This window comes from Pipistrellus hanaki (genome assembly GCF_964339955.1).
Source record: "Pipistrellus hanaki genome assembly, chromosome: 9".
NCBI lineage: Eukaryota > Metazoa > Chordata > Mammalia > Chiroptera > Vespertilionidae > Pipistrellus > Pipistrellus hanaki.
Window position 1 is genome coordinate 67336941 of NC_140511.1, and position 26003 is coordinate 67362943.

At 40.0% G+C, this 26003-nt stretch overlaps 1 protein-coding gene across 23 annotated transcripts in view; it reads left to right on the forward strand.

Annotated features, from left to right (window-relative positions):
• PHF21A (PHD finger protein 21A) overlaps positions 1-26003 on the forward strand; it is a 161001-nt gene that overhangs the window by 107054 nt on the left and 27944 nt on the right. For 18 of the 23 annotated variants that reach the window (XM_084895314.1, XM_084895317.1, XM_084895306.1 and 15 more), the window contains 2 exons: positions 19417-19620; positions 25394-25645. In XM_084895314.1, the coding sequence (XP_084751440.1) occupies positions 19417-19620; positions 25394-25645 (456 nt within the window). The remainder of the gene's footprint in view (positions 1-19416; positions 19621-25393; positions 25646-26003) is intronic. The other 5 variants (XM_084895316.1, XM_084895305.1, XM_084895312.1 and 2 more) reach the window with 1 other exon arrangement.

The following is a 26003-nucleotide window of genomic DNA, read 5'->3' on the forward strand; positions in this document are numbered from 1 at the left end:
GTCTGTGTACATTGATTATGCTAATAGGCATACAAGTCCTTTGGTTGATCTCTAACTCCACCCCCCCACCCCACATTCTATATTCTTAAAGAACAGTTTCCTTAAATGTAAAGACTAAGCACCATAGAAGTATATACATGCTTTTTCATTGTGTACATATATTTTTTTAATCTTTTAATGACCTGTAACCAACCACTACCATCTAAACTTGCCTTACTCCATTTTTCCAAAGTCATAATTTTTAATTATTACTGACTAGTGACCCAGTGCACAGATACATACACATTGAAAGGCAATTAATTAGAAGGTGGCTGGCAGGTGGGACTTGGTAGATGGCAGGACATGCCCTGGAGCCAACCTCCCTCAGTCCCTCCCTGGCCAGCCACACCTGGGGTCGCACCGTGGCTTAAAGGGCATCAGCAGAGTGAGCAGAGTTCCTCCAACAGATAGAGTCCCTCTGCCTGGCCTGCAGGGATTGCGCCGAAACCAGCAGTCTGACATCCCCCGAGGGGTCCCATAGTGCAAAAGGACACTCTGCAAAGTTGCTGTCGTATAAGGTGTGGAATGCACACGCAAATGTGCAGTAAACCAGATTCAGGGCTGACCGTACCCCAGCAACAACATAACCCACAGTAAGGGCTCCCTCCTCTCTGGTTTCAGGGTGTGTTTTCCAAGAACTGCCACTGCCAAGTCACTGCAGCTTCTGCATTGAGCGTCTGCCCCCTGGTGGTCAGTGCACATCATAGTGACCTGTCGGACACTTAGCATGTTAGCCTTTTATATATATATAGACTAGAGGCCTGGTGCACGAAATTCGCACATGGGGTTGTGTGTCCCTCAGCCCAGCCTGCACCCTCTCTAAACTAGGACCCCTCGAGGGATGTCTGAATGCCTGTTTAGAGCAGTCGGATATCCCTCTCACAACCCAGGACTGCTGGCTCCCAAATGCTTGTCTGCCTGCCTTCCTGATTGCCCTTAACCGCTTCTGCCTGCCAACCTGATCACCCCCTAACCACTTCCCTGCCAGCTTGACTGATGCCTAACTGCTCCCCTGCCAGCCTGTTTGCCCCTAACTACTCTCCCCTGCAGGCCTTGTCACCCTTGTTGGTAGCTTGGTGGTTAATTTGCATACTATTCTTTTATTAGATAGGAATAGCCCATATTTAATTGTTTTCCTCTCGTTTTTTTTCTTGAATTTAGCACTGTTCAAAACCTATAAACACAGATTTTATCTTGTCTTCTCTTTGTGACTCCACTTTTTCTATTACTGCTTTCTTTACTTATTTTTTAATCTTCCAATAATTTTTCTTGTTAATGCTTTATAAGAAACGATACAGTTCTTTTGCATATATAACTTCTACTTCTATTTCCTGAAATAGCTGTGTGAACTTCTTAAAGAATTTAATTTTTTAATATTATGCCCCAACATCTAATACAATACTACATACTCTTAGGGATAGTCAGTAAATATTACCTTCAAACCTTATACCACTCACCACCCTATTCGTGGCCCTAATATCCTTTCAAATCTAAGATGAGTGATTAGCAAAAAGCATGCAAAACAGCAAGCAAAGTTGTAGTTGAGAGTGATTGAAAGGATGTTCTGAGAACCTTTTCTATCTATCAATAATTCTGCTTTATATTTGTGTGCTAATCACATGAATAAGTTGCCAGGCTTTAAAACAAAGACCAGAATGTTTGTATTTTCAGCTTATGCTCTTGTCCTCTGGGATTCAGTAATCTTTTAGCCTCTCTCCAAGTAGTACATGCAAATGCCTGGGTAGCAGGCTGATTGCTGCCGATAGCTCTAACATGTTTTGATAGGAGCAAAACTGTGCTGCCACCTTCCATGAGCCCAGGATTCAGAGATGACCTATGTGGGCATGGGCCAGTGGTGCATCATTGTTTTTGAACAAGGGCTGACTCTAGTTGATTGAAGCGGGACTTTTAGATTCTGGTAAGAGGGCTTTTGCTGGTGAGGGAGGTTGAAATTGCAGAAAGGGTTTGCAGTGTGAGGCAGGTCTGCCCAACAGCAGGTTGATTTGCACCGTGAGACAAGCGAGCACACATAAACAGATGGCCCAACAATGAGTCAGAGTGACAGATCCGTGCAGGTAGATTGGCTTTGCCTGATTCTTTTACATGGTTATAGAGAGTGGAATTTCAATGCCTGCCACTTTTCAAACTGAAAAACAAGTACTTGAAAGAAATTCTGTTCATTGGGAAATGAAAAACATGCATTATTAGGTAGAAGAGAAATCTATCCCTGGGTCTGGACATTGAAAAAACCAAGATTTTCAGAGCTGCTTCCTACAGGCATGGCTGGCTTTATCTCTTGGCATGTGATCATTCAACATTATTATGCTGAATGCTTCAGCATGTACCATGCAGCAAGGAAATACTAAATTTGTCTTTGATACTAGGTTTTAAATAATTGTGACTCATTTCGTTGCAAACACCAATCTGATATTTGCATTAAGAAAAACGTTTTTAAAAGGATACCATGGTAGTGTCATAAAGATAGACAGTACCCTAAGTTTGTAATAGTGTTAAGCAAAAGAAAAATATTAATGGAAAAATCCTTCCGTTTCATACATAAAGCATAGAGAAAAAGAAGCGTGTATGTAGTAGAATTCCCAGATCTAATCATCCACCTTCAAAATGTAAACAATCATTTCTCTGCCAAACACTTTCAGAAGTACTAAGCATGTCATTAATTTTCAAAAACAAAATTTGCTGTAATTTTAAATCTCTAGGAAAGTGTTTTAAATATAACATTTGAGGATGAAGGAAGTGCTGTCCCTATATTTTAATTATCTGGTTGTCAGATTATACTTAACATAGACCAACATCCTCAGTGCAGGCATTTGCCAGAGAAAGCGAGTTAGTGGTGAGCTGCATTGTCAGGATACCTGTTGACCTTCCTTAGGCCACTGTGGTTGGGGATGTGCCCAGAAACACAAACTATCATGGAAACCTTATTCCAAGATGTTGTGAGGACTATGAATGCCATTGGGTAAGGCAGAGGTATAAATATAGCTATCTTTTGTTCCCCAAATAATTGGGATCTTATGCAAGATTAATTGTTCCACCACCTATTTCCCAAATTGGCTTTCGTGTTATCTGCTCAAGCGTGTAACACCTAGCCTTTGCTCAGGCTGGAGAAACTACTAATCTATCTCTGTGCATATGGCAAGTAGCGTTCCGGGTACTGAATTAAAACTCTGGGAGAAGGCATTATTCATGGACCAGGTCTCTCGCTCTCTCAAAAAAGAGAAATTACTTACCGTATGTGGCCACTGTCAAGAAGGATAGAGATAGACTAAGGGCTAATTCTTAACCTGTTTTCAAAAAACGAGTTACTGAGAGATCCATAAGGAGAAATACTGTAGCAAGTAAATTACCTTTCCAACGTGCAGTTTGTAGACACCAAGATGACCTAATTGTAATGTAGATCACCCTGTAACTGTATCGCCCTGTAAACTTCAGTAAATTGAGTGTATTTCTTATGAGATGCTACCTTATCAGAGATTAGAAAAATAAATATAAATTTGGTTTTACTATTGTAGAGATTATCAGAAGATTTTCAAATCACTTTTGGTTTAAATAAGCTCCCATCATATGTTTGCTGGTTTCCAGCTTTACGTTTTTGGTTTGTTTTTGTCTACACATTGTATAATTGAGTAGAGTGGCGGGGGCTGCCTTCAGCTTCTGCTTAAGTCTGCAGTATTAAAGCGTTCTTTTTGTTGCATGTGCTGGTCTTGCAGACTCGGTAGAGCCTTATCAAATGCAGCCAGTTGGTGCTGCTGGTATGAAAGCGCAGGGGAGCTCTCATGTGGAAGGTTAATGGAGTGTAATTATAAAGAAAAATGAACTGCTCAGCCACTCTATTTCACTCTACCTGCACCAAGAGTGACAAGTGTTCTGATCTTTTATAAACCCCGGAGCAGAGGTTTAACCCTCTAAAACTATGACAGTATAACTGTCACACAAACAAACACCCTGTGAAGTATAGGTATGCACCCCTGTGTAGGAGTGATTTCTTCCTATTATAGGAACCTCAGGAAAGAGCACCTTCAACCTCCAAGAAAAGGTCCTTGTAAAACATTGTACTTCCGTGTCACTTCTTCATTTCCACTCAGTTTGTTCCATTTTCTTTTCTTAAAGATGCTTTCTCTCCTCTGGTTAGTGGTAAGGCTGACAGCCTGCACATGAGTAGGTCTCTTCCACTGTATCCATCGATGACAAATACCCTTGCTTTCGCCAAGCAGGTCCATCACACTTGTCCTCACTGCCCTCCTTCAATCAGCTGGGTTCTTTTTAAAGGAATGGAAATAGTCGTCTCTTTTCATCAGCAGCATTTAAGCAGAGCAGGCTTCAGGAAGCTCAAGTTCTAACAGGTCTTGCCCCAGAACCTACATATCGCACAGAGATCACACACATTTGTAATGATCACAAGATGATTTAGATCCTTATTCCTTTGCTTGGAAGTGTCACAGGAAATAGTAAGAAAAACGCAGCCGCGAGGAACAAGGACAGAGGAGAACCAACGAGACGTTCAAAGGGTGTGATGACTAGACAGACCTGTGTTCCTGGTGTGCCCCATTGCCAGTGAAGGTAGCGAAGGTGTCCTGCCACCGAACATGCGGAGGGTCAGCGGAGCTGGGTTGCAGAACTGGTGGATGTAGTGCTTTTGCCAGCTCAGCAGAGTTGAAATAACGTGTTGCAGAGTGATGCACCACCACCAACACCCCTGACATCTTGTTCTTACCCAGCTAAAAACATAACTGCTCTTGGCGAGGTTGTGCTGCCTACTGAGCTAAGTAAATTCAGCATCACAGACATTAGGCCTGTGGAGACTAAGCAGAAGTGATGGCTTGTCACTTGCACAGCAGTCTCATTGACTGAGCCCTGGTCTTGTGTGATGTGGGGGAGGGGCAGCCGGCGTTACTGGTAGCAGCTCTGAAAGCCGGGAGGCTGATTTAAAAACCTCTTGGTGTGCTTTATAATGTTATTTCCTCAGCCCCTTCACATATGGGTTTTGATAACCTGTGCTCTATTTTATAAGCAAAATAGTTGTATAGTTTTTATGGAAGTCGGATAAATCTGTTAGTGAATAAAAATTTAAAACCCAGCTTTATACGACTGGCTGGTAAGTAAAGTTTGCTGTGATTTCCCTCTAAAAACCCACTGGCACCCAACATTCTTCCAGTCCAGAAGTTGCCAGCATCCATTCCATTACTAAGCTGGAGCCATTGTTCCAGTATTAAAGTTTTTGGCTTGAGGCTGGAAAGTTAGAAACAAAATCTTAAAAGTGTCCATAGACGGGAAAGCATGTCATTGTGTTGGGTTGGCACCAGAGTGTATCCCTGCTCAGCTGCCAGAGAGAGTATCTTTGATGACAGAAATACAGTCTCTCTGTCATTTTTGGAGCACGTTACCCAGCTCTGTACACTCCCTTGGAAAACATTCCCAGCCCCTCCAAGTGCTCAGAGAGTTTATAGGAACTTCACCTCAGCGTGGATGTGATGGGTGTAATTTGCTCCAGACCCACCTCTTGAGCTGTCCATGCCTCAAGCTCTGGCTGTCCCATTTCGGTCTTGACTGCACCCTCTGGCTCCTCTCCTTCTTGGCCCCTTCGCTTTGTTGCACGAGTCCCTCTTCTTCCTTGGCTCTCACAGCGTGTTTTTGATTCCTAGCTGTTTGCTGTGTCTGGAGGCTGATGGTCAGCAAAGGACACCTCTCCCCTCAGCTCCCCACACCCGTGTACTGTACATTCAGACAGTCCGTTTGGATCACCCAGCCTCCTATCAGCCCCAGAAGAGCTGGCTCAGACAAATGAGCTCCAGTACTTCCTTTGTTCAGTGAACAGAGCTTCATTCAGATAGTTCTCCGGAGTGTAGGGATTCCACATTCTGATGCCCCGTTTACTGTTCGGTAACCGTGCAGCTTCGGATTGGTCAGCAGTCACCACAAGCATTAGTTTCCGGTCTGAATCAATGGCATCACAGTTGCCTTCATCCACCCTGCACAACTGTGAGAATCTTATTTGATAAGAGGGTGTGAAAATTTACGATTGTAAAGAGTGTATAATCCTATGATTACTTGAGCTTAAAAAAAAAAAAATTTACACCATGAGGAAAATATTTGTGGAAAATGGTACCATCATGTTCCATTTATGGTTACTCAGAAAACAGAATTCTTGAAAAATTACTACGTAACCCATATGCTTATAACATGAATTCCTTTCTTCTTAATCATGTAAAGGAAATGATGTTGAAAAATCAGAGTACTCAGAAACAAGAACCAGTTAAGTGCAGGAGATGTTTGTAGGGTTCTGGTTGGATTCCAAATCTGATGATTACATTTTGCTTACTCGAATTCCCTGGGCAGCTTCAACAAGGTAGTTTTCATTTTTCTGACCTCTACAATGCTGCTGTTTAAACAGCTGCTTTCTTCAGCCCTGGAGACAGCTGTGATTCAGTGATGGAGACACTGATTCCAGCTCATTCTTACATCAGTGTACATGGTGGGAGGGTTTAAATGATGTGTAAGTACTTGGAACTGTTTTGATAAAGTCAGCACAATTATGGAACATACTATTACTGAAGTTTTCATTCTCACCTTTATGTCCTATATATAGTTATCTGTCTCCCTTGTATCTTACCGTAGTCTCCTCAGTCCCCACTGAATGCTTGCATTTTATGTCTGTCTGTGATTCTTCCCACTAAAAGTCACCCCAGTCTTTTGTGGTGGTAAATTTAGGTCAACCAGTAAGCCATTTTAATTTTCTGATTATATGAAATCCTTTTTGACTCACCTCTTATTGTTGAAGTTTTTTCTAAGTTATGGTTGATTCCTCTCTAGTAACTACAGTTCAGTGTAATTACTACCTAGGGGTTGAAAATTAGTAGCCCGTGGGCTAAATCTCACCAGCAAATGTATTTTATTTGACTTAAAATGTTAAAAGCAATTCTTGCATTAGTGCTTTTAGTCAAGGCACTGCCTCTCCAGTTGGCCTTAGTCCCCATCACTCCTTGTCTCACAGCTGGCCAGCTTCAGTCACATGTTATGTGAATTCCCCATCCCTGAGTGAAACTATCCTTTAACGATTTAGCTTCTTTATGGTATTTCAGGATCATTATGAGTATTAGTTTTCAGTGCTTATTTATAGAGGTAGAAAGTGTAGATTAAGGTAGAAAGCCTGGCCAGCATGGCTCAGTGGTTGAGCATCGACCTATGTATGAACCAGGAGATCACAGTTTGATCCCCAGTAGGGGGGCGTGCAGGAGGCAGCCGATCAATGATTCTCTCTCATCATTGATGTTTCTATTTTTTTCTCCCTATCCCTTCCTCTCTGAAATCAATAAAAATGTTGAGAGAGAGAGAGAGAGAGAGAGAGAGAGAGAGAGAGAGAGAGATTGTATTCTTGACATTCAGAGATTCATATCATTTTAAGCAGAAGAGAATGTTGGAGCCCAAGTGAAGAAGCTGAGACCAAGATCAGGAAAATAATTTACTCACAGTCACAAACCTAGTTTAATAATAGATATGAGACCAGAACCCATATTTTTTTATCCTTTGTAGTATTTCTACTGCATAATACTGCCTCTCTACTCGTTTTTTCTAAAGCAAAATGGGTATATATATATTAATTAGGGTGGTTTTTTTTTCCTAGGTTCTTTTGTGTTTTGTGTTATTGTGTAGTATGTAGGTGGAGGTATGGAATTATCCTATATAATAAAAGCCTAATATGCTAAGTGTCTGGTCTACCGGTTGGCTGTTCAACCAATCAAAGCACAATATGCTAATGATATGCTAAGGCTGCTCAACAGCTCGCTATGATGTGCACTGATCACCAGGGGGGCAGAGAGTCAATTGGTTGACGAATCACTATGACATGCACTAACCACCAGGGGGCAAATGCTCCAATTAGTAGGTAAGCTTGCTGGGGTCTGGCCGATTGGGACTGAGCAAAATGGGCCGGACATACTCTGGAGCCCTCCCGCGACCCCTCCCTAGCTGGCCAACCTCCCAGCCCTGATAGTGCACAGGTGGGTCTCTTGGCCTGTCCTGCACTCTCTCACAAATGAGGACCCCTCAGGGGGTGTTAGAGAGCCGGTTTTGGCCCAATCCCACAGGCCAGGCCAAAGTACTCCTCTGATGCAAGAATAGGCCTCTAGTCTATATATATAAAAGGCTAATATGCTAAGTGTCTGTCTGACTGGTAGCTGTGATGCACACTGACCATCAGGGGGCAGACACTCAATGCAGGAGCAGACGAGCTGCAGTGACTTGGCACCCTGAAACCAGAGAGGAGGGAACCCGATTCCTCATGGGACCGCATGATTCCACCTTCAGCCATGGGTTATGTTGTTTTGGGGCACTGTTGGCTCCAAATCTGGTTTACTGCACACTTATGTTTGCATTCCACACCCTGTACAATAGCAACTTTGCAGAGTGCCCTCTTGCACTCGAGGACCCCTCGGGGGATGTTGGACTGCGGGTTTCAGCCCAATCCCCGCAGGCCAGGCCGAAGGACCCCACCTGCCAGAAGAACCCCACTCACTCCCTTCGAGCCACGGTGCTAACCCCAGGTGTGGCCGGCCAGGGAGGGACCAGGGGAGGTTGGCTCCAGGGCATGTCCTGCCCGTCTCTCCCAGTCCCACCCCACCAGCCACCTTCTAATTAATTTTTTTTTCAATGTGCACGAATACATGCACCAGGTCACTAGTATATCATAAACTAGAACTATTAAGTCTGACTCTACCCCTTACTTGAGACCTAGGTCAAGTCACTTAGATGCTCAGAGCCTCATTATCATAAGTGGCAGGTAATATCTACTTGATATTAGTACTGTCATTTTTATTAGAACTCATCAGTGGCCACATTAGACTGTATCTAAAAATCAAGAGAACTACCGTGGTACATTTAGACAACAGAATATTATTCAATGCTGAAAAGAAGTAAGAGCTTATCAAGGCATGAAAAGGCCTGGAGGAACTTTAATGCATGTTACTACGTGGAAGAAGCTAATCAGAAAAGGCTATCTACTGTATATTTCTAACTATATGACATTATGGAAAAGGAAAATTATGGAGACAGTAAAATGACAGTGGTTGTCAAAGGCTGGGGAAGAAAGGGATGAATAGGCAGAGCACAGAATTTTTAGGGCAGTGAAATTATTTCATGTAATACTACAGTGATGGAAATATGTCATTATGAATTTGTCAAAACCCATAGACTATATAACAGTAAGAGTGAAGCCTAGTGTAAAACTATTAATTTTGAGTGATAAAGATGTGTCAGTGTAGATTCATCAGTTTTAGCAAATGTATCACTCTGGTGGGGTGTTGATAGTTAGGGAGGCTGTAGGTGAGGGAGAAGGGGATATATGGAAATTCTCTGTACTTTCCATTCAATTTTATTGTGAACTTAAAACTGCTCTAAAAAATAAAGTTTTTTGTTTTTGTTTTGTTTTTAATCAAGGTACTGCTCTTATATTCAGTTCTGTGTTCTTTTTTCTTAAGAACCTGCATCTCAGTAATTTTGTTGGATGTGGAAACTGGAGAACAGTATAGTAAAAGAGTGAGCTACCCCCTCACTACTAAGAAATAAGCTAAAAGAAGATAAAAATAACAAATTATTTTTACTGCAGCCACTCCACATTTTCTGAAGCTTGGAGTGTGTGTGTGTGTGCATGCATGCATGCATGCACATGTGTAAATACTTAAAATATTCATATAGAGATTTGTCTATCGAATTTGGTTATTTTCATAGCCTGTGAAAACTTAATTTTCTTTACACTTGAGATTTAATAAAATACTTAACAGTTTAACCAAATGTTTTTTATTCATTAAGAAATTGTTTATGCTTCTGTTTTGCTGATTCTATCTCTCTTTAATAAAATGTCTAGTACTTACCATTTAAAACAAAAAAAGCAAGCCTGCTCTGAAATTCTGAAAGATGAGTGCAGGCTTCTTCTGTCTCTGATGCAGAAAACCTGACTAAATACAGAGCAGTGCAAATCATCCTTTGTCACGTGTCTTGGATGATCCAATCCCTGAAGTTACCCATCCCTCACTCATCCTGGCAGCCTATGAGGTGATGGAATTGCTCTTCCTCTTCGTTGTTTTATGTGGTGTCTTGTCAGAAAGTAAATTTGTAACACTTCATTTCTCTCTTCAAGTGATTGTAACAAATGTTTCCGTAATAAACTAAACGACTGAAAAAGAGAATGCTTTGTGAAATTAAGAGATTTGGAATCTTTTTAAATCTATGTGCTTATGCTTTTACAGTAGATAATAAACATTATGTTTTTAAGTAGCAAGAGTATCTTGTTCAGGATGTACTTTTTGTTCAAATACTTCCCAATTCAAAATGATAGTTTAGTAATTTATAAGACTTACTTTTGTTTAAGTGTAAAGAAAATGTTAAATTTCACCATAGAATATTTTCTACCTGGTGTATCCTGCCTGGCTTAGTATATTGCCCTAATACTACCATTATGTGTCTTTTTTCTATCTTTTAAGAAAAACTGCAGAATTTTGGATTGTTGAACAGTATTCTCACCTTTGGAAACGATTGATTTATGTCTTAGGATTTAGTTAAGTAATCTATTATGTTTGCCTCTTTAAGCATCTGATTCTGCCTCGTGTTTCTGTGAAAAGAGGGCTTCCTGCATTATGTCACATTGTACCCAGGGCTCAGAGTAAGCAAAACAATCTGTTTTATCTGAGCAGTGTTCCATAAAATGGTAGGGGTTTTCAGTTTTGTTCCTCTCTTCCCATTTTAGGATCGTTACTGTGTTTAAATTGTATTTTCATATCCAACTTGTCAGGGACAGCTTCTGTGCAGCCATTTTCAATCATAATTCTTTTGTAAGGAAAACCACAGCAGCTTCAGGGCAGAGCAATGAGAGAATCTTGTAGTGTAGGGGACAGCTGACATTAACTAGGCAGTGCTGCCTTTTAAGTTGTGGGGAGAGCCATAGAATGATGAATGGAAGCTGGTGGTGTGTGCACGTCTGTAACAGAGGGGCATGCCTTTTGCTGAATTTACTAATAGTAGCTTCCGTGTCATATCTCATTGAGTGCTACAAACACAATGATTAAGGCACTTTTTTATATTAGTAAGCAGCTAAGTTATGCAGATTATAAATGGTTTTTACATTTTTTTCTGCTGTCCTCATTACTGTATCTAGGGTCTTTGCTGGGTCAGGTTACATTTAAATTGGACATCTATTTCATACTTTCGCAATCTGGGCTGCACCTATGTTTTTACACAGGGAAATATTCCCCAATGTTTTTTATTTTTAAGATCAAAAGGCAACAGGTAACTTTCTCTTTCTTAATCCTGTACTTTGGGCAATTCTCAATTTTAAAAAAGTAGTTTTAACTAACATAAAAATGTTTGACTAGATGTTAAAAATCAAGTGATTAAAATATAATAGTTAGTTATTGTTTGGTGCAAGTTAAAGGCAATGCCCAGGTTCTTAGAAGGGTCCCTATGTTTCGGTGGGAGTTTGACTATAGCAGTCCCAGCAGTCTTTTATAGCGATGCATCAAGGTTTACCTATTAGAGTGGGAATGAACTAAATAAGAATGCAAACTGCCTTTCAATCAGGCCATCAAGTAAAGGGTCTAATCCCCTGTGGAGATGGAATATAAATCCCATTGATACGAATAAAAGCTCTATTCTCCTGTGGATAGGATGTAAACCTATTGATGTAAGTGTGTGTGTGTGTGTGTGTGTGTGTGTGTGTGTGTGTGTGTTTTGAAGGAAGAGTAAACCACCAGAATATTTTTTAATTAAAAAAGTAAGCCAAAGTCTAATCAGTACCATGGCATATGCATTCTCCACCATCTGTTAAGCATCCATGTAGAGAATTTAGAACCTTATCGAAAATAAACTCTGATAATTCCAACTGATGCTGTTCCTTAATTCATTTACATTGTACTATACGAATTCCATGACAGAACTATAAAATAATTATTTATTTTCTCAACTCTTCAAGGCAAAACAAATCCTCTCTAGTGGACAACATACACAGTTCACTGTATAGAGGAGGCGTAGGTACCGCTTCTGTCAAACAGGAGGCATTTTAAAGGGCGTATCTCTTTTAAAAGGTTTAAAAAGGTTAAAGCTATTTGTTAATTCTAACCCCCAAACTGAATAGTGGAGTGTTTGGAGAAAACCTTGTAGTACCTTACAAAATGAGCCGAAACCGGTTTGGCTCAGTGGATAGAGCGTCGGCCTGTAGACTGAAAGGTCCCAGGTTCGATTCCAGTCAAGGGCATGTACCTTGGTTGTGGGCACATCCCCAGTAGGGGGTGTGCAAGAGGCAGCTGGTCGATGTTTCTCTCTCATCAACGTTTCTAGCTCTCTATCCCTCTCTCCTCCTCTCTGTAAAAAATCAATAATATATATATATTTTTTTTAAAATGAGTAAAGCCCAAATCTTTTTAACTAAGTATATTTTTATAGTTGCTGTCCCAGTATGCCTCCTCCTCCTCTTCAGAATCCGGCCGAGTGTTTCCCTGGAGCATTCCTCCTAGTGGCACCAGTGCACTCTCATCCACTGACTTGCACCTGCTGCATTAGGAAGGAACTTATCCCGAGTTTCGTGCTTTCCCCTGTGTTTTATTTCACAAAATGGTGGAATCTTTGTTTAATTTTATAGCACATACCTTTTACTGTGGATCGTAACTGTCATTGCTATGCCAGTAACACATTCCCTGTTCTTTAGGGGGTGATCACTGTGTGGCAGCCTTCTGAAGACTGTCATCGTATCTCCTGCTGCCTCATCAGGATTGAGGAATATTGGTGTTGCTCATAAATGCAGTGATTGTATTTCGGTCGAACAATAGAAAGTTTTTGTTTCTTTGAGTAAATTCTGGCAAATTTCTCCACGTTAGTTTTTCTGCACACAAAAATTTTAGTTTCTCTCGTTACCTTTGAGTGCTTGGTGAGTCTGAAGACCTGGAAAAATTTTTCACTGCATTTTAGGTATAAAGATGGGTAAGATTTGTCCTTGACTTTCTGGATTTGTGAAAAATTATAAGTCTCTATCAGCCACTGGTATGAAGGGTAATGGTTATATTTTCAGATTTTATGGTTGATTCATGGAAGGGGGAAAGGGTGAATTTTAAGGCAGTACTCATGCAAGAAGTCTGAGTGGGTATGGTCCTCTCATAATTGATATAAAACAGATAATGTTAACTAGAATGCAGGCAAGTGGAGTGACAGGCTCTGGAGGAAAGCAGAGACTTAGAGCACTGGCACCCCAGAGGGCAGGGCCCTGGGCTGGGGGTGCCTTTCAAGAGAAGCTTTCTGGAATTTGTGAGAGGTTGATAGAAGTAAACTCGTGCCTTGTCTGGAGGGGTGGGGGCTGTCCTTCCATTTCTTGTCTTTCTTCTGTGCTTGCCCAGGCCATGGAACATGCAGTGATTGACTTAGGAGAAAAGGAACCTGGTTTTCTGTTGAATTGGACCTATAAACTTTTGTATTTTTCATTGGGATCTGCCTTGCTGTCACGTGAACACATTGATAGTATCACAGAATGTCACAATGTTGATCAAGGTGACTACCTGTCTCAGAAACTCTGACTTGAAAAGGCAATCTCATTTACCATCGCACCAAAAAAATTAAGATACCTAGGAATAAACTTAACTAAGGAGGTAAAAGACCTATACGCAGAAAACTACACGACACTGAAAAAAGAGAGGAAGATGTAAACAGATGGAAGAACATACCATGTTAATGGATTGGTAGAATCAACATCATTAAAATGTCTATACTTCCCAAAGCAATTTACAGGTTCAATGCACTCCCCATTAAAATACCAAAGGCATATTTCACTGACCTAGAAAGAACTCTCCAAAAGTTCATTTGGAACAATAAAAGACCCCGAATAGCCACAGCAATACTGAGAAAGAAGAGTAAAGTAGGAGGGATCTCAATACCAGATTTCAAGCTGTATTACAAAGCCACTGTTCTCAAAACAGTCTGGTACTGGCACAAGAACAGACATATAGATCAATGGAATAGAATAGAAAATCCAGATATCAACCCAAATCACTATGCTAAATTAATATTTGACAAAGGAGGCACGAACATACAATGGAGTCAAGACAGTCTCTTCAATAAATGGTGTTGAGAAAATTGGACAGATACATTCAAAAGAATAAAACTAGATCACCAACTTACACCATACACAAAAATAAACTCAAAATGGATACAGGACTTAAACATAAGACGGGAAACCATAAAAATACTAGAGGCATCCACAGGCAGCAAAATCTCAGACATATGCCAAAAGAACTTCTTCACTGATACTGCCCCTAGGGCAATGGAAGCTAAAGAGAAAATAAACAAATGGGACTACATCAAAATAAAAAGCTTTTTTACAGCAAAAGAAACCATCAACAAAACAACAAGAAAGCCCACTATATGGGAGAACATATTTGCAAATGTTATCACTGATAAAGTTTAATCTCTAACATCTACAGACAGCTTATACAACTAAATAAAAGGAAGATAAATGACCCAATTAAAAAATGGGCAATGGATCTAAATAGAATCTTCTCAAAAGAAGACAGAAGGAAGGCCAAGAGGCACATGAAAACATGCTCTAAGTCACTAATTATCCGAGAGATGCAAATCAAAACAACAATGCGGTACCATCTCACACCTGTCAGAATGGCCAACATCAACAAATCAACAAACGACAAGTGTTGGCGAGGTTGCGGAGAAAAAGGAACCCTCGTGCACAACTAGTGGGAATATAGACTGTGGAGAACAGTATGGAGCTTCCTCAAAAAACTGAAAATGGAACTCCCATTTGACCCAGTAATCCCACTCCTAGGAATATATCCCAAGAAACTAGAAACACCAATCAGAAAGGATATATGCACCCCTATGTTCATAGCAACACAATTTACATTAGCTAGGATTTGGAAACAGCCTAGGTGCCCATCAGCAGATGATTGGATCCAAAAACTGTGGTACATCTACACAATGGAATACTATGCTGCCATAAAAAAGAAGAAATCCTCATCATTTGCAGCAACCTGGATGGAATTGGAGAACATCATGCTGAGTGAAATAAGCCAGTCAATGAAAGAGAAACACCACATGACCTCACTCATTTATGGATAATAAAGAACATTATAAACTGATGAACCAAAAGATAGATATAGAGATAGTAAAGCAACAAGCAGACTGTCAAATTACAGCGGGGAGGGTAGGGAGATATGGGGTAGATAAGAGATCAACCGAAGGACTTGTATACATACATATAAGTACAACCAATGGACACAAAACTCTGAGGAGGGAGGGCATGTATGGGAGGGAGCGGAGCAATGGTATATGTACACAGATAATAATTTGATTAAAAAAAAAGAAAGAAAGAAAGAAAGAAACTGTGACTCGAAGTGTCAAAGGTTCTGTGAACTCTTCTGCCTGAACAAGCCCTGATGGAACCTGGGGATGCAAAGGTCCCGGGAATCCGAGGCTCAGGTTTGCACGTGGGTTGATGGAGCAGGTGGACAAATGGATTGAAGGGGGTGATGCTAGCCTGGCCCATTGGCCCGTTGATTATATTAAGGAGAGAAGATGATAAGTTATAAGTTATTAACTTTTCTTCCTCATTTCTGTCATCATTCTCTCCAGCTTTTCCTCTTCCATTTTCTTCATTTCCCTCCTCTTTTATTTTCATTAACTTATTAGTGAGTGACGAATGGCAAAGCTTCAGGATAACATTCCAAGATAATTAGCTACATTTAAAGTTCTGCCTTATATATGAATAACATTGAAAAAATCAAATTGTTTATGCCAGCATAACGTTCATTAATGACCACAGAAGTTGATTTCTTTGTTTAAAACATGTAATAGTGGCCAGCCGGTGTTGCACAGTATTGAGCATTGACCTATGAATCACGGTTCGATTCCCAGTCAGGGCACATCCCCAGGTTAAGGACTCGATCCCCAGTAGGGGATGGGGTGTGCAGGAGGCAGCTAATTGGTGATTCTTTCTTATCATTGATGTTTCTCTCTCTCTCTCTTTCTCTCCCTTTCCCTTCCACTCTGAAATCAATAAAAATATACATTAAAAAAAAAAAAAAAAACATGTATCCCTAACCAGTGGATAGAATGTCAGCCTGTGGACTGAAGGGTCCCAGGTTCGATTCCGGTCAAGGGCATGTACCTTGGTTGCAGGCACATCTCCAGTAGGAGGTGTGCAGGAGGCAGCTGATCAGTATTTCTCTCTCATCAATGTTTCTAACTCTCTATCCCTTTCCCTTCCTCTCTGTAAAAAAATCAATAAAATACATATATTTTAAAAATAAAATACATATATTTTAAGAGATGAGAGGCTACTTAACAACTTTGCTGATACCATACAGCTGAGATTTACAAAATATTATAGCTTTATTCTCTTGCTGCCACCAAAACTGGTCCTGACCCCGATCAGGGTCCTGCTGGAGTTACTGTGACTTTTGTGTTTACCAGAATTAACTAGAACAAGTCTGGATTGTTAGACGTAGAAAAGCCAACAACCTCCCTTATTAGCCAGTCCTTCAGAGTGGGCAGGGCCTCCGAACACCTGAAGAGCACACCGTGGCAGAGCTCTCTTGACTTTAGATGGTTGGTTTTCAGTCTGCAGGGAGAGAGGTTTGAGTTACAGAAGGCGTCAGCATTTCCCCCAAATCTTGATTTTAAAAAATGTCACAGACATGCACAACTACACGCTTGGTATTCTAATCTTCCTGTAACAGCGCACGGGGTGCAGCGGACGTGTGTTTCTGAGCAGCACCAGACCCTCTCTCCCAGAAAATTCACCCAGCTTGTGTGATCTGACCCATGTCCAATCTACGCAGCTCTCTTTCTTCTCTTGCCTTTTTTGTTTCTTCTCCTCTCCAGGACTAATGGACGTGTGTGAGTATTTGAACCCTCCCCTCTCCCAGCCCCCACAAGCTCCACAGGCTTGGTTGTGAGTGCAGCGTGACTCAGACTCCCACTTTCTCATGCTCCTTCTGATTGGTCATCACCTTGCTCCAGCCTTATGGCTGCAAAGTACTCCAGCTGCATCCCTTTCTCCTTTCCCCTACTGTTCCCTTCTGCTGTGCACAGCCCTGGGAGTGGGTTCCCGGCTTTGTCTCTTGCTTGTAGTTTACCCCAGTTAGGCAGTCAGTGAGAGAGAACACTGTATTTCCTATGGGTGGCTGTAAAGGAAAAAAACACCCTTTCCTTTTATGCCTGGTATAATGATTGTTTAGTTTACTCTGTCATATTTGTGGTGTATGTTTTCCTCCTGGTTTCTCTCCTCCTCCTGATTTGAGCTGGTTTTTTTATTTTTTTAATAAAGGTTTTTTGAGTCCCTTTCTCTCACTGCTATGTTACACATTTGTTAGTTTGTTATGTTTGATTAATGCCGATTAATATGTTTTGGTGGGTAAAAGCAACTCTAAATATTTATTTGTTTAAATGTCTGGCAGTCACCAGGCAATGAAATCTGTGATTCTCAGAATTATCTGTAACACCCTTACTCTTGCTTTCCCCTCTCCTGAGACATATCAGTTCGATTACTCTGCCATTTATACTTGAGACTTGAAAGTTAATTTTTATAAGCATTTGATATTTTATTAATTTGCATTTTTATTATTCTGCAGATGGTTTTTACAGAGACATTGGACTCTGCATTCTTTTTTCTTTTTAATATTTAACTACAGAAAGAGGAAATGCTAGCAGAGCGTATAGTACAGCAGACTCCCCCCTCCATTGGCCTTTATATGATATTTTCATTGTCCAAAAAAATCAATAATAAAAATATTTAAAATTCTCTCAAGAATGTATTTTGTATTGACTTAAAGTTTTTAAAAATCCATTTTGTAAATATTTTAATATTCAAACAATGTTAAACCAGTAGCCTACAGGTTTGGATTCTTTAGAGAATACAAATGAAGTTGGTTAGAATCATATGCAGGAATTTGAAAATCAACCTGGCTCGCTGATTTCACTTACCTCTTTATTTAAAGATTTTTATTCACTTCTTTTTCCCTACTCATAATGTTAGAAAATAGCAATTACTTTTGTCAGAAATAACAAACCTCAATTGATGAACTCACTTGAAAGTGAATGAGAGGAGTGCTGCTTATACTTCCAGCCATGAGGCCAGGAGAGTCGGAGCCCAAGTCTGGCCCCAGATGGTTATTATATATTCTCCGAGCCTTTTGCTGGTCTTGGGACGCATCACTTTACGTGTCATGTGAAGAGAATGAGGACATTGACTTAGCTACAGAGCATAGTTGTGAGCAAAAGTCCTTTCCCTCATGCAGCTTACGTTCTGTTGAAATGTATTCTACAGTAACAAAGGTATCCAAGTACACATTTTCTTGGATTTGAACAGGTTTAAGAAATTCAGCAAATATTAATTTAAAGTTTTCATCCCATGTAACTAAATCCCTACTCTTCCCAAACCAAGATTTCTACAGATCTTGGCCCAGCAAAGAAGTCCAGCTCATGAGTACCCTTTTCAGTGATTTAGAATGTCTGTTGTTTATATTGCATATTTCTAAGATCAAGTTTCTTTGTTTAAAAGTCTTTAATATTTGAGTCTGGGATAGATATATGACATTTGATTGATTAACAAAACTAGTATGGCTAGTATCTGTGTAGTCAGATGCAAAAAGAAAAATGACCATCAATGTGCCAATCATAGTTCTGAGTACTTTACAACTAGCATCTGGTTTGGTTCTTGTAAGAATCTTAAGGATATTGTTAGTGGCCTCACTTTACAGAACAGGACATTGATCCATAGATAGGTTAAGGCAGTGGTTGGCAAACTGCGACTGAGGAGCCCCATGCAGCTCTTTGGCCCCTTAAGTGTGGCTCTTCCACAAAATACCACGTGTGGGTGTGCACATACAGTGCGATCAAAAATTCACGGCCCATGCACAGAAGTCGGTTTTCGGCTCTCAAAAGAAATTTCCATCGTTGTACTGTTGATATTTTGCTCTGTTGACTAATGAGTTTGCCGACCACTGGGTTAAAGAACTTGACCAACGTCGTGTGACTGGTAAGAGGCAAAACTGAAATTTGAATTGAGGCAGCCTTTCTCCAGAGTCAAGTCTTCACTGACTATGCTCTACTACACTGCCCTTCCAGCCTAGCATGCTTAGCTAATACAGTAAAGAAAGCTGAGCTCTGCTGCATAACTTCCTTTAGTTTTTCTTCCCACCTGCATGCCTCTGTTTCCCTTTATAAAATGTTTCTTATCCTCATTTGTCAAATCTGTACATTTTAGATGTAACATTTACAAACTTTAAAGATGTCAGAGGCATATAATTATTGCATATTTCTACACAGCTGGTAGGACAGTATTCTGATGGCTCTTCTTTTTTTCTCGTTTGGTAGAAAAGGGTCGTTGAACAGCTTCGGAAGAACCTGATAGTAAAGCAGGAACAACCAGACAAGTTCCAAATACAGCCATTGCCACAATCTGAAAACAAACTACAAACAGCACAGCAGCAACCACTACAGCAGCTACAGCAACAACAGCAGTACCACCACCACCACGCCCAGTCGGCGGCACCCTCTCCCAACCTGACCGCTTCACAGGTAAAGTGTGTGGGGAGGAGCACCGCGGGCTTTGGGTTGTGGATGGATGTGCTATTGGTCATGTGGAATGAGGTCCTGTTTCAGGCTCTATATAAGCTCAACCAGCCCTACACATAAGTTATTTTGGTTCCTTTTTTGTATTATAACTGGGATAGCAACCACTTGAAATTGATTTGCAGAGGGAAATAACATTACTAAAGAGCAAAAGTTAAATCATTTTCCAACTGTCCAAAGAAGGAGGGAAAGGTAGTGGGTGACAAAGAAAAATTGCTTCTCAGAATAAGAACAGAAGTAGCGTCTTCTTTTCAGTTTCTGGAAATATTTATTTGAGCTTGTTCTAAAAGTCTGTGTGATTTCACCTCCTCTGGAATTGTTTTTCTGGAGTTCTTAGCAATTAGGCATGGAGATATTACAGGATCAGGTAGAAAGAGCATTTAGAAGGGTGATATATTTCCATTATTCATAGAAACAAAATATTCATTTATAAGTCCATATTCATGAGAATATGAATCTGTTCTAATACACAGAAGGAAATCTAAAATGTAAGCTGCAGGTCAAAACTAGCACTAAGAAGTAGAAGCTTAATAACATTCTAACTTGGTGTAGCTGTGCAAATGATTTTACTTTAAATGGCATTTAAGCTAGAATATAATGTAAGATAGCGAAGCAGTCAAGACACACAAAAGGACATATTTGGGAACGATATTCAGTTACTAGTAAGACAATTATTCAAGTTTGATCTCCACACACTTAGATATAATATGGGCACAGCTCTTTTAAATATATTTTTTATTTATTTCAGACAGAGGAAGGGAGAGGGAGAGAGGGAAACATCAACAGTGGGAGAGAATCACTGATGAGCCTCCTGCATGCCCCCTATCAGGGCTTGAGCCTAAAACCCAGCCATGTGCTCTGACTGGGAATTGAACCATGACCTCCTGGTTCATAGGTAAGTGCTCAACCACTGAGCCACACTGGTGGCACAGCTTTTAAAATAGGACAATTGAACAGTGGTTCTTGATCCTTGGAGGTCACAGACCCCTTTAAGCCTCTGTTGAAAACTATGCATCCCCTCCCCAGAAAAATACACATTTTCACTTAATACATTCATTTTGCACATGATTTCAAGGACTTAAATCTTATGAATCCTAAGTGTGGATATCTCTGACCCATCAACACCAAGTCTTCACTGTATCTTTATATATAAAGGGAAAGGTTTATGTACATTCATTTTGCAAGTGAAGAATGCGTTTCTTACAAAAATACTAAAGATTACTAAAGTTTGTTAACATTTAATTAAGATTACTATATATTGGTGCTCTCCTAAGTGCTTTATATATATAATGTACACAATCCTCACTCCAACTTTAATAAGGAAGGTGTTGTATTTTTATCTCTCTCCCCTTTTTTTTTGAAGAAAGAAAACTAAGACACAAAGAGATTAAGTAATTATCTGAAATCATGTAGGTCGTATGTAGTGGAGCCAAGATTTGAACCTAGATATTCTGGCTGAATATAATCTGTACTGCCATATAATAAAGAGAGAGAGAGAGAGAGAGAGAGAGAGAGAAGAAAAAAGAAATTATATAAAAATGCCAGAAAAGGAAAAGGAAGAATCCCTGTTCTGTTGTGAATCAGGTAATAGAGCAGCCAGCAGAATGTTTACCCTGATCTCCACCCCAACGTTATTTGAAAATTAGGTATTCAAACTGACTTCTGAAACCCCTGGACCAGGACGTGTATTCCTTCTGAAAGATTGCTTACTGGATTACTTTGTTGGACTTTTAAACAGAGTCGGATTAGGTTGTTCCCTTTCCAAAGTACAGTTTGATCAGAAAGAGTTCACTTGGAAGGAAAGTGGCAGACTTCATTTTTTGGTATGTAGGAATTTTCTGCCTTGATCCATGAAAACTTTCTGTTCAAGTAATATTCCATGTCACACAAATCAGAGGAAATGTTTAAGTGATACAGTAGCTATTCCCTTCCTTGTATGATCTGAGTTATGTGCTGCTTTGAGGTGATAATAGGGAGGGGCGTAGGGCTAGCCCCAAAACAGTGTGTGACATCTCTCCATCTGAAGCCACCTAATATAGTTTATTGGTTTGGTTAAGCTTATTTTACTAATATATTTATTTTATATAATGCAAAAGTTTAATATTAAAAAGTCAAAAAATCTAGTTTTTTGGGTTTTGTTTTTACAATAAACAACCAATAAGTATTTATTGGGCAATTTCTATGTGCTAGATTTTGGTATATAAAGATAATGGTTCCTGCCTAGAATCTGGTATACTGTAATTTTCATTCATTCTCTAAATATGTATGGAGTCTGTACTCTATTAGGCAATGTAGAGGATAGATTCACAAATAAGACAGAATTTCTGTCTTCAAGAATTTAAAAATTTTAGAGAAGGAGAGAGGATGAAAACAGCTAACAAAGAAGAAAATGAAAGAGCTGAGAAAAATACCAGAGGACAGTGATTTTGAGAGGAGGGAACAGAGAGAACTTCACAAGGAGGTGGAGGTGGCATTTGAGCAGGACCTTGACAGACAAGGGAAATTTCAGTGATGAGCAGCAGGAGATAGAGATCACAGTGTGGGGTGGAGTCAAAAAAGTAAATGCTTTCCCGGGGGAGAGTTGGGGGGTGGAAAGAAGGCTGATTAGCCTGGAGTGTGGACTCAGGAAATAGTGGAAAGGGAGATGAAACCCTAAAGGGAGGAAGCAACTAGCTTGTGGAAACCCTCCAATACATGACAAAACTTTGGGAATTTGGCAATTATAGAGTCATTAAAGGTTCATGAGGTCAAGAACAAATAAGAAGTGGTATATGGCGTATACTGAATACCTGAGTTCTATATATTGGTACTCTCCTAAGTGTTTTACACAATTCTGGTAACTGGTGAGTAGCAATCACAGCATAGGCAGGGAGAAGAAAGTGTTTCATTCTAAATCAGGTTAGCAGGTACCAAAGTGGGGGGGATAGGAGGACCAGTTCTCTTAATTAACTCCAACTCTAAGTTCTGATTTGTACATTGGAGTTTGTATGTTTTCAATCAATACCTCGTGCTTTGTAGATATAGAACAATAACAACTGAACAAAAATAAATAAATGAAAAGGATTTTGCAGTTAGTGCTTCTTGCCATGTATTTCTGTATTAACTTCTAGTTCATGCAGTTTGGGTTTTGTCAGAATTAAAGAACCCTTTCATGAAATTGTGGGGAAGCTGCATCTTCTCTGGAAGGCAGTCATCCTGGGATTGTACCGGCCAGCCACGAACAGCTTCCATAGACATAACTTTCTTTGTTGTTGGGTACCTTTCCTCTCTGTGTCTTTTTTCCTCCTGCCAGAACAGTTCCGAGGTTTTCATTAGGTTTGAATTTCAAAACTCTAGAGTCTCTTTGTCATCTAAACTCTAACACTCCAAGATTGGTTTATGTTCTTAATAATAGAATAGTTATGCTATTAATAGTTAGAATAGAAGAAGCACTAGGGCAGGAGTAAATATTCAGATAATACCTGTGTCAATACCTGGTATCAATAGTAGTAAATACTTTCTCCAAAACGTTTTCCTTGATGCATATAGTCCTGAGTCTTGTGCCTGTGTATAGAAAGAGTTATATGGCTGCTAGAATACATACAGTAAAATGAGCCACAACCAAATAAAGTAGAATAAAAATGCTAACCTAAAGATGTGAAAAAACTTGTTAGGTTTCTGTGTTTTTTACGTGTTGCAGGTAATGGTAAGTATGTAATTCAGATGAGTTTGAGATTTACTTAAAACAGGTTTGTTTCAGAAAAAAAGTATATTAACCTCTTTTAAAGCAGTAACAACATGCACACTTTAAAAAAATCTCATCAGTGAGTTCTGATTAGAGCTTTGCTTCCATAACCCATAGCATTATAGTAGGAAGATGTGATTTGCTCACCACTTCAAAAGCTTTTTGTATGTATATGTTTTAAATTGAAAGGTAGAGTTAACATCACACTGAGTTAAAAACTTTTATTATAAATATCTGGTAAAAAAAAAAACAAAAAAAAACACAAAACAAAAACAAAACAAAACAACACACCCACAAATAGCTGGTAATGTAAAGTCAGTCCTTCTGCAGCACTACAGTAACATTTCTAATGCTAATTAGCAGTTAGCTTTTCTTTGGTTTTCATCCCTGATAGAGAGTAGATTGCCTGCTGACCCCTAAAAGATATAGGATGTTCTCCTTTCACTCTCATTTCACGTTTGAGGAGGCAGTGGCAAGGAGAACAAGCCACTCCTGTGTTGTTGGCTCAGAGAAGAGGAAACAAAGATTTGGGTGATTTTGATGACAAGCCTTAATCAGGATTGCTGATTAGGCTATGATGGAATAGATCAGGCCAGATCATTAAATTTTTGGTTAAAAGAAATAAAAAGATGTTAAAAGATTAAGTAATACACATATTAGTATATGTGTTTAAGGCAGAAAACGGAAATAAAAAATTGCCTGTAACCAAGCAACTTATTACAGAAGTAGTTCCGTAGACATGGAAATAGAAATTCACAAGGGAATTTGTCCAGATCTGATTCGGGGAGAGTGGGGTCCTTCTCACTGTCTAGAGCAACATTATCCCACAGAACTTTGCGCACTGGTGGAAATCACCGTCCCTTTTGGTAGTCACGAGCCACCTATGGCTGCTCAACGCTTGAAATGGGCCAAGTGACTGATGAACTTATGTTTTGATTTTATTTTGTTTTAATTAATTTAATTTAAACAGCCATTTGTGGCTAGCAGCTACCAAATTGGACAGTGCAAGTGTAAAGAAGAAAAAGGCTGGGTAGTATCAAAGTCAGAACCAGCAGGTTGTACCAGATAAACTTCATGTTCCTGAGATGTCTGTACCTTGAGTGACTGACTAGTAGCACTAGATGATGTGTGTGCCGTGTGCCTGGCTCCATTAGTTACTCCAGTGGAAAGCGTAGAAAACAGCCTCACAGCTGCAGTAGCCGTCATGGAGCACCAGTCAAGCCCTCTCACCTCCATCCGTCCTCTCATCTGGGAGGCTTTTTGAAACTCAGGTGTTTGTTTCCACCTTGTCACATTTCACTGGACCTTGGTCACTCCTACAGCAGTTCTCCACAGTAAAGATTATAGGTAGTGACTCAGGTCCCTTTGGTATCAAGAGCTGGCACTTACTATATACTACCGTAGTTGGTTTTATTATTGGTGTTTGGGATTTACTGCCTTTGAGGCAACAATTACACTAATCCTCATATAAAATATATATATATATATATATATATATATATATATATATATATATATGCTGTCCTTTTATCCCTGCCTTTTGTCACAGATGGCAGATAATCAGAATCACACGATGGCTTTCTTCCTATTGATGAGATCGTAGCAATTAAGGATAGCGATAGTGTGTTTCTCATTGATTGGAAACTTCTAAAAATTTTAAATTAATTGAGAGCAAGCTAAAAATTAGAAAAGCCAAAAGATACACTCATATTCTGTATCTGTAAACCCACCCCACTCATTATTGAAAACCTTGTGCCCATATTAGTTGCAGTTATTACTGTGAGCCTAACGCTACATTTGAAAACGCTGGCAAACTAGAAATCATCTTTCTCTGTAGTAACCGTGTGCTCTGTGTACACAAAAGAAATGTTGTGATACCGAGGAACTTGATTGATTATGAGAATTAATTGCTTTGTTTTCTGCTGGGGGTTAGCAGGATATTGTTTATTAGGATCACAGTTCAGTATCCTAATATCTGTTCTCCGTGTCTCCTAGAAGACTGTAACTACAGCTTCTATGATTACCACAAAGACACTACCTCTCGTCTTGAAAGCAGCAACTGCAACCATGCCTGCCTCTGTTGTGGGCCAGAGACCTACCATTGCTATGGTGACCGCCATCAACAGTCAGAAGGCTGTGCTCAGCACTGATGTGCAGAACACACCAGTCAACCTCCAGACGTCTAGTAAGGTCACTGGGCCTGGGGCAGAGGCTGTCCAAATTGTGGCAAAAAACACGGTCACTCTGGTAAGCCAGCAGCTGCTATTCATGGGTGCCCACATTAGAGGGATATGCATTTGCAGAATATATCTATTTTATGCTACTGCTGGATTTTTTCATCTCCATCACTCTATCCTTTGGAACTAACCAGGGAATATGGCTTTCCTACTGTCTATTCAAAAATAACTATAGCGGTATCCTGACACCAAAGACCAAAACCCATTCAGTGCATAATTGGAGATCAAAGTCTGACTTGATTTGAGGGGGAGATGTCCTTCACAGAGGCATGCACACTGTTTCGTGTTCCTCTTCCTCCTGTCCACAGCCCAGGCTGTGGAACTTGAGTGCTGAGACTCTGGTGCCATATTATTGGTTTTGGGAAACT